The sequence below is a fragment of the Dromiciops gliroides genome, chromosome 5 (assembly GCF_019393635.1).
Source record: "Dromiciops gliroides isolate mDroGli1 chromosome 5, mDroGli1.pri, whole genome shotgun sequence".
Classification (NCBI taxonomy): Eukaryota; Metazoa; Chordata; class Mammalia; order Microbiotheria; family Microbiotheriidae; genus Dromiciops; species Dromiciops gliroides.
The window spans coordinates 132,041,594-132,056,053 of NC_057865.1; the positions used below are offsets into that span (position 1 = coordinate 132,041,594).

General features: G+C 34.5%; 1 protein-coding gene across 2 annotated transcripts in view; it reads right to left on the reverse strand.

The window, feature by feature from the left end:
* CAPZA2 (capping actin protein of muscle Z-line subunit alpha 2) overlaps nt 1-14,460 on the reverse strand; it is a 48,416-nt gene that overhangs the window by 16,113 nt on the left and 17,843 nt on the right. For both annotated transcript variants that reach the window (XM_043966541.1, XM_043966540.1), the window contains 3 exons: nt 9,878-9,941; nt 3,867-3,918; nt 51-114 (listed from right to left, as the gene is read on the reverse strand). In XM_043966541.1, coding sequence (XP_043822476.1) covers nt 51-114; nt 3,867-3,918; nt 9,878-9,941 — 180 coding nt within the window. The remainder of the gene's footprint in view (nt 1-50; nt 115-3,866; nt 3,919-9,877; nt 9,942-14,460) is intronic.

Consider the following 14,460-nt stretch of genomic DNA (forward strand, 5'->3'; position numbering starts at 1 on the left):
CTTTACTACTATGCCTTTATAGAAGTATAGATGAGCTACTATTATCATACCTGTTCTTCATAACCTTCAATTTTTACTGGAGTAAACTGGTCCAAGTTATATTGTGCAAATGCGCTAAAAAAAGGAAAACAAAGCAAATGACTTGAGTTAATTCCATTCATTCTTTCAGGTTAAATGCAATGAATAATGCATTCTTATATTCCAGACCAAAAAAGAACTAAAGTTAACATAAAAAACTATTAGTAGGCTACCATAAATGATACTGTTTCCAAATATACTTATCTTGAAGTTTAGTGATTTTTTTACTTTCAATTCTTTTCATTAAGAAAACTAAGTCTTTTAGTTAAATTTAGATAAGTTGTTTCTTTTCTGTTTAAAGACCTAAAAGAAATAGTCATTTTCTGTAAAAATTGAATTTTCTATTAAAATATAAGCATGAAATCTAGGTCTTCTGACTGGTTCTGTGTTTTTCAGATAGAATGGGAGCAGTGCTGACTAGTGCTCACTCAAGACCAGAACAGTTATTTATCTCTTGGAGTGGCAGCCTCCCCGCCTGGAAAGTTCTTGTCACTTCCCTGGAGGAAACCATCTGTCTGTGCAGAATTAGGCTTCTCTACAGTCTCCAAAGCTGTTCTGATTAGCCCAATCCTGCACAGAGCCAGATGGATTCCGTTTTGGTACAGTCCCCTGAAGCCTGGCATGGAAGCCATTAATGTCTATGTCTGCTATTGGGCTCAAATTTGGGTGACATCTAATCCAGTCCAGTGTGTGGCACCAGAACTCATCCTGGGGCTGGGTGGAAATGAAGCTATGGGCATGGAGGTGGTTCAAGGTCTTGAGCATCAATAACCTTTTTGTCTCTAGCCACCAGTGGCCAAAAGGAGAAACCAAGCTTCTTTGTTGTTTCTTTAAGGAAGCCCTAAATAAAACCTGAATTAAGAAAAAAAAGTTGTGGTATTACAAACATATTATATTGACACAAAATACAAACTGTTATATCTAAAATCTGTAAAACTTTCTTAGTCCTTAGTTAAATGTCAAGGCATCTATTTTTGTAATTACTTTATGAAGTTAAATAATATTTATTTCAATCATTCTGCTGCCGGTTGCAACATTTGAGTACTCCTTTTGAAATTGGGTTTAAAACCTTCGGCATACAACTTTTGTCCTTTTAAAGTAGATTGACTTTTAGAAAAAAGACGGGATATTCAAAGTTACATTTGATAAATAAGGTGGGTGATTTAATATTTTCAGTCAAAGACTGGCGATGTTCTGTGGCCTAATGAACTATCATGATGAAGCATGATGAAGTCTTTTGTCCCTTTCTATATCAGCTCTGGCTCTTTTATATGTTTGTTACATAATGAATCAGACAGTGATTGATCTTATCAGTTAAATTTTGCACAATTAAAACCAAAGTTAAAGAAACAAATAAACATTTTATTCAACTGATTTTGATATGAACATTCTTGGGTCCCAAGATCACAGAGTAATTTTTTTGCTCAAAAATATCCTTTTCTACCTTTCTTGTAAAATGTAAACAAATTAAGCCTCATGTTTTTGTTCATTCAAAGTGTGTGACATATTTTCATAAAAACTTAAATAAACATTCTCCTAGAATGAATGTCAACTGAAAACTGACTGTTAAATCATTCTCATCGTTGGACATTTTGAATATACAAATTTCCCACTACCTTTGCAGGATATTTTGATTTGTCCTGTGTGACTGAATGATTGCTTTGTATACAATCAAAGATATCTATGCTACTTTCTTTAAATCTTCTGTACCAGTTAAAAAATCTTGCTTTAAAACTGCAGGAAGAATGAATGAACAAACTGTTAATAGAGAAGATTTATTTGAAATGATGAAGAGAAAAAAAATAACCAAAAGAACAATAAATACAATTATTCCATATAAATGAAGACAACTGTAAATGATGCCAACATATAAAACATACACATGGTCCTTTTAACAAAAGGAAAGCCACTAAAGTTTAAGTTTCTTTGTCCCAAACCCAGTTTTTGTTCTTTTATCTACTTTCAAGGATCTGTGGGAGATTCAACTGAGACTATATGAGGAATGGATGGTTTATATGTTATATTGAAAACAAATTTATCTTTTTAAAAAAACTCTTATTATTACTTCAATTCTGGAAGTTAAATTAAGTCGTCTAGCTCAGTATTACATTTTATGTGGCACCAAACAAATCTTGGCTCTAAATAATCAACTATCATACCAACAAGAAAACAACACATGAACTTGTATTTCTCTCAGTTATTAACAAATGGCTGATAGGCAGATCTTGAAAATAATGGTAACGAATGAACCTAGACATTGAGGGTTCAATAAACCCAAACACTTCAGATACTGGGGTAAGTGCTCACTATATAACAAAAACTGCTGGGAAAACTGGAAAGCAGTCTAACAGCAATTAGGTTTACAGCACCAACATGTCATATAACAAGATAAACTTCAAATAAATATATGAACTATATAAAATGACACATAAACAAATTAGAGGAAAAAATTACATTTTGGATCTGAGGCAGCTATTTATCATAGAGGATAGAGCAATGAACCAGAGTCAGAAAACCTGAGCCTCAGATGCTTGATTCACTTAATCTCTGCCTCAGTTTCCTCAACTGTAAAATGCAGTGTAAATTGCAAAAAGAATAGCATCTACCTCCCAGGGTTCTTGTGAGCATTAAATTAGATATTTGTAAAGTGCTTTAGCACAGTACCTAAGACAGAGTAGGTGCTAAATAAAAACTTATTTTCAGAGAAATACATCAAGGCAACTTCTAGAAGACTATTTAATTTCCACTTATACGTGTATGGCCTTCTGTTTCTACTTTTTTTTTTTGTTTTTTGAGGTTTTTTCCCTTTTGTTCTGATTCTTCTTTCACAACATGACTAATGAAGAAACGTTTAATGCGATTGTACATATCTAACCTATATCAGATTGCTTGCTGTCTTGGGGAGAGAGGAGGAAAGAGAGGGAGAGAGAAAAATGTGGAACTAGAAATCTTTTAAAAACAAATGTTGAAAACTATCTCTACATATAACTAGAAAATAATAAAATACTTTTATGATTTGTGTGTGTGTGTGTGTGTGTGTGTGTGTATGTGTGTGTGTGTGTGTGTGTGTGTGTGTGGCCTTGATAGAATGCTGCCAGGAAAAAAGACTGTGTGAATCATCAATATTATTCATAAAGGTATCCATGACATATCCTTAGCATGATTTGGTTCTTTCAAAATCTCAATCTGTAACAAGATATGATAGTCTAACAGTGATGCTCAAACCTTTTCTACTTTTCATTTCCCCAAAGTCTTTATAAAGATTGAAGGAACTAGGGATACTGATAGCAGTTAGTTATTAAGGGAGTAAAGTTAGTAACTCTTATGGTTGCTTCTATAATCACAACTTCTTCCTTGCTCCTGAGCAGTGGTTATTTGTCTTGTGTCAGGTTTTTTAAATGACCTGTTAGGTTTAGGAGGCTTGGCTTTAAAAGAAAAGGGGAGAAGAGGGCGGTTGTATATGAAATGCTCATACTGTGAGGCAAAATATTTAAGTTACTTTTCCAAAACTAGAGTTTTTAAAATAAGGTTAGCTTGCGCTTCCAATATCGTTAATGTTGGAAAGAACTTATGGCTCTATGCCATACATATAATATGAAATAAATGAATGTGGGATGTTTTTTACTTGGATCAGTGACTCAAAATCCTATTTAGCTTTTGCCTAACACAAAATCATAATTAAACTGAGAGAAACTATTCTATTCAATGAATTATGAACATAAGCAATACTTAAAACATTTTCATTTCCAAGTATATGGCATATGGTGAGTGTAATATTCAGTACTTACTGAGCTGCCCCTTCCCTGAGAAGATTATCATTATTAAGCAGTAACCGAACATCTAGAAAAAAGTTATTAAAAGTATGTCATTATTTTTGTGTATTTGAAAAGTTTACCAAGATTATGTTTAATCAGAGAAAACAACAAAAACTGGTTTTGTTCTGCCTCCTTCCCCCCCAAAGAAACTGACCAGAAGAGAATTAATTCAGGTAGCACATATTTTATACTAAGAACAGAAGTGCAAGTAGATGAAGGAGAAATGTAATGTATCCCCAAATAACTAGACAAATGGAGATACAGACACCAGAAAGATGATGTGATAACAATTGCAGTAAACACTGTAAGTATTCTACCATTTGACAACATTAGCAACAGTTTCACAGGTAGCCATTCTACAGAAAAGTGAACAGACAAGGAAAAAGCTTGTTATTAGCTGTAGGCATTCCTTTCTTACCTTTGGAATATCACAATCATGCTACATATGAATTTAATTAATTTATTTTTTGATAACTTCCCTATCCACTTTGTTATCCTCACTTTGGTAATATAAGATGTCCAAGAGTGGTATTATCAAAAAGTCAGTTAATATTTCTGCTACTAATCATCATCATGATTTTGTAAATGGATTTATGAGGGTTGTATTAGTTAAAAAATATTGTTACTAATGCTTACCTCACTTCCTCATGTAATTATATTACATGCAATTTGGTTTTTATTAAAACTACTGTCAAACCACAGCCTATTATTTTTGGGTCTTAGAGACCAATTTGATTTAGTTATCTAGATAAGATGGCAGAATGGTGATGGTATTCTCATTTGGTCGTTTTTCAATCACGTCCAACTCTGTGACCCTTTTTGAGATTTTCTTGGCAAAGATACTGGAGTGGTTTGCCACTTCCTTCTCCAGCTCATTTTACAGATGAGAAAACTGAGGCAAACTGGGCTGACTTGCCCAAGATAACACAGACAGAATGTGCCTGAAGTCAAATTTGAACTCAAGGAGATGAGTCTTCCTGACTCTAGGCTCAGTACTTTATCCACTGTGCAAGCCTAAGTGTCCTGAATTGTTATTCAGTCTAAAATTATTGGAACTAAATAATGGAGACTCCTTATGCAACTCTAAGTAACAGTCTTTATAACCTAGGGATATAAATCAGAATCCTTCTCTATTAAAATAAAGAGAACTGGGACAATCCATTAAAAAATTTCCTTCCATCCCTGATAACTACTACCCTATATTTCTTCTGCTCTTTGTAGCTAAACTCCTCAAAAAGACTATTGACAATAGGTGCTTCCACTTTTTCTCCTTACTCTCTTCTTATCCTTTTACATTCTGACCTTATTATTCCACTAAAAACTGCTCTCTCCAGTTAAGGACGATCTTTTAATTTCCAACTGCAAAAGTTTCTTCTCAACTCTCCTTGATGTTCTTGCAGACTTTGACACTCTTGGGCTTCTCAATGTCTTCTACTCTTTAGGTTTTTGAGATACCACTCTCTCCTGTTTTTCCTTCTACCTATAAAACTGTTTCTTCTCAGTTTCCTTTGCTGGATCCTCATCTAAATCATGCTCTCTAGCCACAGATTGGCCTTCAGGGTTCTGGTCCTGGGTGTTCTTCTTTTCTCTCTCTATACTTCATTTGGTGATCTTCTCAGCTCCCATGGATTTAACTACCATCTATATGCTGATAATTCTCAAATTTACGTATGCTGCCCCAAACTCTCTCTGACCTCAAAACTTGACTCTCCTATTGCTTTTCAGACATCTCAAAATGAATGCCGGGGGCAGCTAGGTGGTGCAGTGGATAGAGCACCGGCCCTGGAGTTCAAATCTGGCCACATTCACTTGCCACTTACTACTATGTGATCCTGGGCAAAGCCACTTAACCCTCACTGCCCCCCCACCCCCACAAATTTTTAAAAAATGAATGTCCAATGGACATATTAAATTATACATGCTTGAAACTGAACTCACCCCTAAACTATTCCTCACCATTTCTCCTGTGACACAGCTACTGCTCTAGGTCAGGCACTCATGAATGGATTACTGCAGTAAGCCTACAATACAGATGGGTCTGCCTGCCTCTGGTTCCTCCCCACTCCAATCCATCCTCCATTCAGCCATTAAAATGTAAATGACATGCCTGACCATGTCACATCCCTACTCAATAAACTCCAGTGGCTCCCTATCATCTCCAGAATCAAAATCTAAATGCTCTGCTCAGTATTCAAAGCCCTTTATAACCTAGATCCTCATACATTCCCAATCTTCTAACACCTTACTCCCTGCTACTTACTATTTGATCCAGTAACACCGACCTCATGGCTGCTCCATGAACAAGATATTCCATCTCTCAGAGATGATCAAAACACAAACTCAGAAGACAACATAGTGAAAACTCCTACACCCAAAGCCTCAAAACTACGAATTGGTCTCAGGTTATGGAAGAACTCAAAAAAGATTTTTAAAATCAAGTAAGAGAGGTAGAAGAAAAACTGGGAAGAGAAATGAGAGTGATAGAAGAAAATCAAGAAAAAAGAGTCAACAGCTTGGTAAAGGAGACAAAAAAATACTGAAGAAAATAGCACCTAAAAAAATAAAATAGGCCAAATGGTAAAAGAGGCACAAAAATCTAATGAAGAGAAGAATGCTTTGAAAAGCAGAATTGACCAAATGGAAAAGGAGGATAAATGCTCCTTGAAGAAAATAATTCCTTAAAAATAAGAATTTGTCAAGTGGAAGCTAATGATTTTGAGACATCAAGGAGAGGCAAATCAGTCCAGGTTGGAAAAAGAGCACCTCCAAGCTTGGGTGTGCTCATCAGTATGGGGAGCTGACCTATACAGAAAAAGACTGTCATGCAACTGGCAAATGAAATGATCCCATCTTTCAAATGCATATTTATTTCTGTATATGGTTCATGTTTAATAACAACCATATTTTTCCCTAAGAAAAAAATTTATTTTTCTGCCAATTTTGAAGATCAAATTCTGTTGATGCTCAACATAAAGAAACTCAATTTACAATAAATTTCAAATGACATTTAGGTGAGTTATTGCTTTCCAGTTCTTTTTGAGCTTTCTTAATCACGTAGTAAATTATTTGTGGCACAACATTTCCCAAACTGTGTTAGACAAAACCTTATTCATTTTCACAAGTGAGTAAGAGTTCCATGAAGTGTGCCAGTGCTGGTATTTTCCTCTTAATGGTATCAAAAGGTTGCTTTATCAAAGAATTTATTTAAAAAATGAGACTCCTCCAATGAAATGTGACAACACTAGTAAAAATGTCACAGGAAAAGTGACCAGATAAGTCACTTCTTTCATTATGAAACAAAGACTGATGTGATCTATTTTGCCTAAAATTCTTCTCAGTCTCAAGTATGAAAGCAACTATTCCTTCCCAAGCATTGTGTTAATATATTTTAAAGTTCTGTTAATATATCTTAAGCTCCAGGGCAGCTAGGGTGGCGCAGTGGATAGAGCACTGGCCTAGGATTCAGGAGGACCCGAGTTCAAATTCGGCCTCAGACACTTGACACTTAACTAGTTGTGTGATCTTGGGCAAGTCACTTAACCCCAATTGCCTCACCCCCCCCCAAAAATATATCTTAAGCCCAAAAGTGTTCCTTCCACTGCCAAATTTTATTTTTTTGGGGGGGGAGGGTTAGGGTTTGGTTTTTTGGCAAGGCAATGAGGGTTAAGTGACTTGCCCAAGGTCACATGGCTAGTAAGTGTCAACTGTCTGAGGCCGATTTGGACTCAAGTCCTTCTGAATCCAGGGCCAGTGCTCTATCCACTGCGCCACCTAGTTGCCCCCTCCACTGCCAAATTAATTTAGGAAAAGCTGCTATGGTAAAATGTATTCAAGGCAGCAAAGAAAAAAACTGAAATTCTAAAATCTGAAAAACATCTTTTAAAAAGTCATTCTTAGTTCACCATGTATGCATTACAACTAATACTTTATAGAGTGGATAAAAAGATTAATGATTTTCAAAAATATATAAATGGATTTAACACTGTTACATTTTTTAATTTTCAAGGAGGCAGGAAGGAGGGTGAGTTGCTATGTTTAAAAACTCAAATAAACTGCATTAAAATACATTTTACTTCAAAATAAGATTAAAACTCTAAAATACCACAGAATATAGATTATTTGCATTATAAAATATTTGGGATCATAATCAGGTAACCTTTTTTAGAAAAAAACTTTATAAATTAAGCATGACAGCCATATACTAACTATCCTTAACTGTGGGAAAAATGCTTCAATTATCCTTTCACAATACTAATTTAAAATTTCTGATCTAATGTTGAAGCCTTCAAGAAAACATGATTGATGGTTTATTAAAAATATATAGAGAGAGAGCCACACATCAGTGAAAGCCCAGCTTTTTAAGTGATAGATTCTGTCAAAAAGAATGTTTTCTTCCTTTAGAGTCTCTTATTCAGGCTGGAACAATCCATCTGATTTGTTTAAGCATATGTACCAAAGGAAATGGTTTCCCATTTTAAACTAAAATATAGTGGTTTTTAAAACGACTTTTGTTATACTAATTAGATTTATTGTTGAATACATACTAAGAGTACTCAAAAGTTTCTTTAAATAAAACAATCTGAAGTGACTTTTTTTGTTGTTGTCTTTAAGATAAAAGGTCAAGTCAATGAATACTTATTAAGCACCTATTATGTACACCAAGGCACTGTGCTAAGTGCTGAGGATACAAAGAAAGGCAAAAATACAGTTAGGTTAAGTATATTGCAAATATTTATTGCTAACTAGTTCAGGAGACAGTTTTACAAGCACATATCTTCAATTTGTTTAATTAAATAAAAATCGACCCATTGTTCAGCATCAGTATAAAGCTACAAAATTAATCAAGACTCCTTTATAAGTAAGGTTATGCTGTCTAAAATTACACACATGTATGTTATTGAGATTATCAATCAATGTTATGTTAAATAAGAATGTCTGCTAGAAGAAACATATTAAACTGTCTTCCTGATCATTGATTTAAATCAATTCCAATCTATTACCTTCTCAAAGAGTAAAATTTCAAAGTAGCAGAATAAAATTTAACTTAAAACACATTAAAAAACATATTCCTCTACTCCTCTGACATGTTCTGGAACAAAGCAAGGATGCTAACTGGGCCTGCATCTTTTGAAATTTATAAACAAAATCAATAATTACTATTCATGCAGTAAGTAAAGCACTAGATGTAAGAATTTGCTAAAGGCAATTATTTCTTCTATAAAGAGAAAACAACAGTTTTTTTAATTTATTAGATCCCTAAAACAGTGGCAATTTCTTATATGTTGAATTGATGACTAAAAAAATTCTGTATTTTCTTACAAAGCCATTTAAAAACTTTACACAAATAAAATGAGCTCAAATATTCTACAATTCTGCTTTTTCATTACTATAAAACAACTAATTTGGACTGAAGTATCATGCAAATAAAAAAGAGCAGAAAACAGCATTACATATGTTAAATTAAACCCTAACTTTATGGAGGTAATATGGAGTCATAGAGGGTTGGTTTTATAGCTAGGAAGGCCTGTGTTTAAATCCTACCTCGGACACTGGGCAAGTCACTTTAACTTTTCAATGCTCTAGGCCATTATTGGATAAACTGTTGACAAAGAGATGACCTGCATTGGTAGAAGGAGTTCAAGACTTTTCTTAGAACAAATACATATAAATTTATGCAACATAGCAACTCACAATAGGGATGGTCTAAACTGAGGTGACCAGGTAATTATTATTTTTCAGCCCAACATGATACAATTATATTATATTTTAGTCTAGGAGTTATACAAAATCGTGACATAGATTCAGTGCTCAAAGAGACCTCCTAGACCATTTAATCTAGGCCCTAGATTTTAAAGACAAAAACAGAGGCTCAGAGAAGTTAGCTACAAAGGAGGTGAAATTGGGATTTGACCTCAGGGCATCTCAATCTAAATCCCATGCGCTTTCCCACAGTTAGCCATTAAGTTAGTAATTAAAACACTCACCATTAAATACCTCATTAAATTCTCCTGGCGGGGCATGGATGATGAATTTTGCAGCTATGCGCACCTAAAACAAAAATAAAAATATTACATGAAAGGAACAACTATTTTGAAGGTGAGTAAAGCATAGTATCGGCAAAACCTTAAAAACTCAAAATCTATTGAAAATACCACTAGAATGTTCTAATGGAAGTAGAAAAAAGTCATTTCAAATTTACTGCCATTTTAATAATAATGAGTAAAACAAACTGCTTCAATGTAAAACATGATATTTAGAAGCTGGATGCTAAAAGCTGGCTAATAATCAAAATTCATTCTTACTAACAACTTTATCGATATTTCATAATATCTGTGTATAAAGCAAGCAAATGTGAACTTTTCATAAATAGATGTATATTATTTAGGCATATGAAAGAAGCAAATCTGTTTCTTAAGGGAAAAGGCTTATTCGGAGATTTTAAAGGGTCTGTCACAAAGTAGTGGAAAATTAAACAGGAAAGGGGGATAAAAGAGAGGTATCAAGCTATGTAAGGCACAAATGATGTCAGAGCAGTAGCTGAGAAGTTTCAGCCACAAAATAAAGTCAAGAGGAGAAGGCAAACAAAAAAACAACCAACAACCAATCACGGATTTTTCTGGTTCATTTGTAGGAATCTATTATGCTTGTGGAAATAATTTTTATGCAAGATTATAAGAAGCATAGCCTAAGTAAACCAATATAGACCAAAAAAAAAAAAGATACAGTAACCTAATGATAACTAATGTAAAATACTCTTTGGAGAGCTAGTGGAATTTTAAAGTAATATCTATATTTCCAACAAAAATGAAGAAGTCAAAGACACAAAAATCACATCAGCACTAAATTTTCAGTTTAAAAAACAGTCAAACATCAAATCCATCTGAAATGTCCACACATTATCTACAGCTTTGCAATATGGACTCTGATTAGCAAGCACGTAATAAAGGGCCCACTATGTGCCAGACCTATAATAAGCACTGGGAATACAAAGAAAGGCAAAAACAATTCCTGTCCTCAAGAAGCTCACAAATCTAATAGGGAAGACAATGTGCAAACAAGGACATACGAACAAAATATACACAGGAAAAAAACTGGAGGTAACCAAGGAGGGAAGGCCCTACATTAAGGAAAACTGGGAAACACTTCTTGAAAAAGATAGTATTTTAGCTGAGACTTGCAGAAAGCCAGGGAAGCCAGGAGGCAGTGATGAGCATTTACAGGCTTGAGAATCAGAAAATGAAAAAAGAAACAAAAGTGGGGAAGAGTGAACAAGGACATTGTTGCTGGGTTATAGAGTACCTGGATGGGAGTAAAGGTATAAGAAAGGTATAGGGGGAGAGGTTAGGAAGGGTGTTTAAAGTGAAAAAAGAAGTCCTAAACAGAACTATATAATAAACAACATGAAAAAGGAGGAAGACACTTTTCATTAATGTGATTCTTCTAAACGTCCAAAGTACACATTCAGTTAAAAGGGAGTGTCTTGTGAAACAAAGTCCTAGGATGTTAGGCTAAGACCACAAAATATCCCTGAATCAACTAGATCGACTTTAAAGCTTTTAAGAAATACAATATACCTGTGGTGTTCAAAAATTCATGGAGGGCTCTGTAGTATCTTAAAGTAGGTGAGAAAAAAAAATTAAGTCAGAACTTTCTACAAGCTTCGCTGTTACCCTTTATAACAAATAGAAGCCAGGCTCTCCAGCCCCCCCCCCCCCCCAAGATCCACAAATTGCTAGAGATTAACGAAAGATACATTTCAAATAACCTTCATAGGCCAGTTAGAAATAGTCTCCAAAGTAAAGAGTGGGGAGAGGGAAGGAGGAAAGGAGGAAAGGAAGCCCAAATAAAAACCATTACTTTTTTTTTTTGCAGTTTCTGTTATCTATTTATTACTGAGGACTGAAGCTGATTGGAAGGTACCTCTCTAAAGTATCAGATAATTTCAGATGCTCAATTATCTTAATTAAACAAACCTCTTTGCATTCACCAGCAGCCCTCCTCCAGGTGACCTCTAAGGAAGGAAGAACAACTTTTGTTGTTTTTCCAAGTTCTCCAAATGTTAGGGGTGGGGTGGGGGTTGAGATTCTTCATCTAAGCAACACTTTAGGTGACTGGCATTTGACAGTTGTGGAAAGTTAGCAGGCAATGAATTAGGCAAGGTTAGAAAGATTTAAAAAAAAAAAACAACTTTTGACTTTAATAGTGGAAAAGAAAAAGGCATTACATGAAGATCTTAATATTCACTTCAAGCTCTTAGGAAATTCTTGACATTACTAAATATTGCTTTCTAAGAATATAATTATGTTTAAATAATGTAAATTTTCTTCTAAATAGTTTCAAATTTTATAATACAAATTCGATGATACAAAAATTGGACCAGAGAAATTTCTACTGTAGTCAAAAGTTCACCTTTCAGTAGAGAACTTAACAATCTCCATCTTGTTATATAATCAAGCCCAGCACTGCTATTTCTTTTACCTAATAAACAGTTGGGTGTTTTTTTTTTTTTTTGGTGCACACTATATGTGAAGGTAAGAGATATTCCACATGGCTGCTTTCTGTAAATTTATCACAAATCAATATTGGATACAAAGTTAGATCTTAAATATTAAGTACTCTTTTATTATAATATGTGTCTATGGGGGCAGCTAGATGGCGCAGTGGTTAAAGCACTGGCCCTGGATTCAGGAGTACCTGAGTTCAAATCCGGCCTCAGACACTTGACACTTACTAGCTGTGTGACCCTGGGCAAGTCACTTAACCCCCTATTGCCTGCAAAAAAAAAAAATAATAATAATATGTGTCTATACTCAAACATACCAAAAAATGTTAGAAAGTAGCTCTGTGAAAAAGTCTGATATTCGTTACAAAAACTGTCCTAGACAAAAAAGATCATTCTTTCCAATAAACAAAATTATTATGCTTGAGGGCTTTTGTTGGTGTTGATGCAGTAATCAAAATGTTCTTTATTAACAATCACATTTCAGAAGATGAAGCACTTTACCTTTACTTACATGTAACTAGCATTTAAGAGGCTTTAAGTTTTGCAAGGCACTTTATATATATTGTTTTATGTAAACCATATTTCAACTCTGTAAAGTAGATGCCATTATTATCCCCATTTTGCAGATAAGGAAACTGAGATGGAGAAAAGTTAAGTGATTTGCTCAATGTCATGAAGCAGCTGAGTGTCTCAGGCAGAATTTGAATTCAGGGCTTCCTGACTTGAAGTCAACAGTACTGTGCCATTTAGCTTCCTCTATATTTGTATATTTAACAAGTGTTAGAGCCAGTTCCTACATCTTAATTATTAAAAATTTCTCTGAAAATATGGGGGGGGGACCCAGTTTTCCATGCAGCTTGTAATTGTGACTGGAATTGACCACCCTCTCTCTAAAAACTCCAACTTTCAACAATAACTACAAAATAATAGTAATACTAGCTAGCATTTGTAAAGCCCTTAAAGGTTTTCAAAGCACTTTACATGTTATCTCATTTCATCTCCAACACCTTGTGAAGCAAGTGCTATTATCTCTATTTTCAGGTGGAGAAGACTAAGGCAGATTAAGTCATTTGTCCAGGGTCACAAAGCTAATATGTATCTGAGGCAGAATTCTAATTCTGGTCATCCTAACTCCAAGTCCAGCACTCTACCCACAGCTATTTAGTTGTCCTGTGCAATATCAGCAGTTAGTAGTGCTTTAAAAAGAGAAATAAGTTCGGGGCAGCTAGGTGGCGCAGTGGATAAAGCACTGGCCCTGGATTCAGGAGGACCTGAGTTCAAATTCAGCCTCAGACATTGACACTTACTAGCTGTGTGACCCTGGGCAAGTCACTTAACCCTCATTGCCTCACCCAAAAAAGAAAAAAGAGAGAAGTTGCTATGCAAAACTCTTAAATTATCAGGAGAATGGAAATACCAATTCAAGTAGTTTGCAAGTATGACAATATTCCCTTCCCTTTCACCAATTCCTGACTCCCCCCCCTTTTTTTTACATCTTACTAAAATGTATGTCAAATTCCTGTCTGTAACAAAGAGGATTTATATTCTACATCTCACTATCACATCTTTACCAGCTTCCCAATATATAATCATATCTTCACAACTATTTTGTATTGAACAAAGAAAAAGAAAACATGATATGTTTTTATACACCGTTTAAGAATTTCAACTTGGCTAAATAAGTAAAACAAAATAATTTTCCTCTAGTAAAATGAGGAGAAAGAAGGAAAAAATGAAATAAACAATTATAAAGCAACCTCAAGACAATTTTAGCAATTTCTTTCAATAATTATCTATGATAGTTAAGGCAACACAATATTTTCTTCTCACTGAAGAGTCTTTGTATCCCTCCTCAAAAAGCTAAGGTGCATAACCTTCAGAATGGCTTTTTAAATATCCTTATAAACACAAACTTGAATACTTCAAGCACTGCGACTTTTTGGTGCCAGTACCCACCTCTGCCAATGTAGAAAACAATCTTCCTGTAACTTTACAGATAGTTTTTGTGAACTTCTAGAAATTTAAATCCATCATTATAAGGCTGTCATCTGAACTGATCCGTCC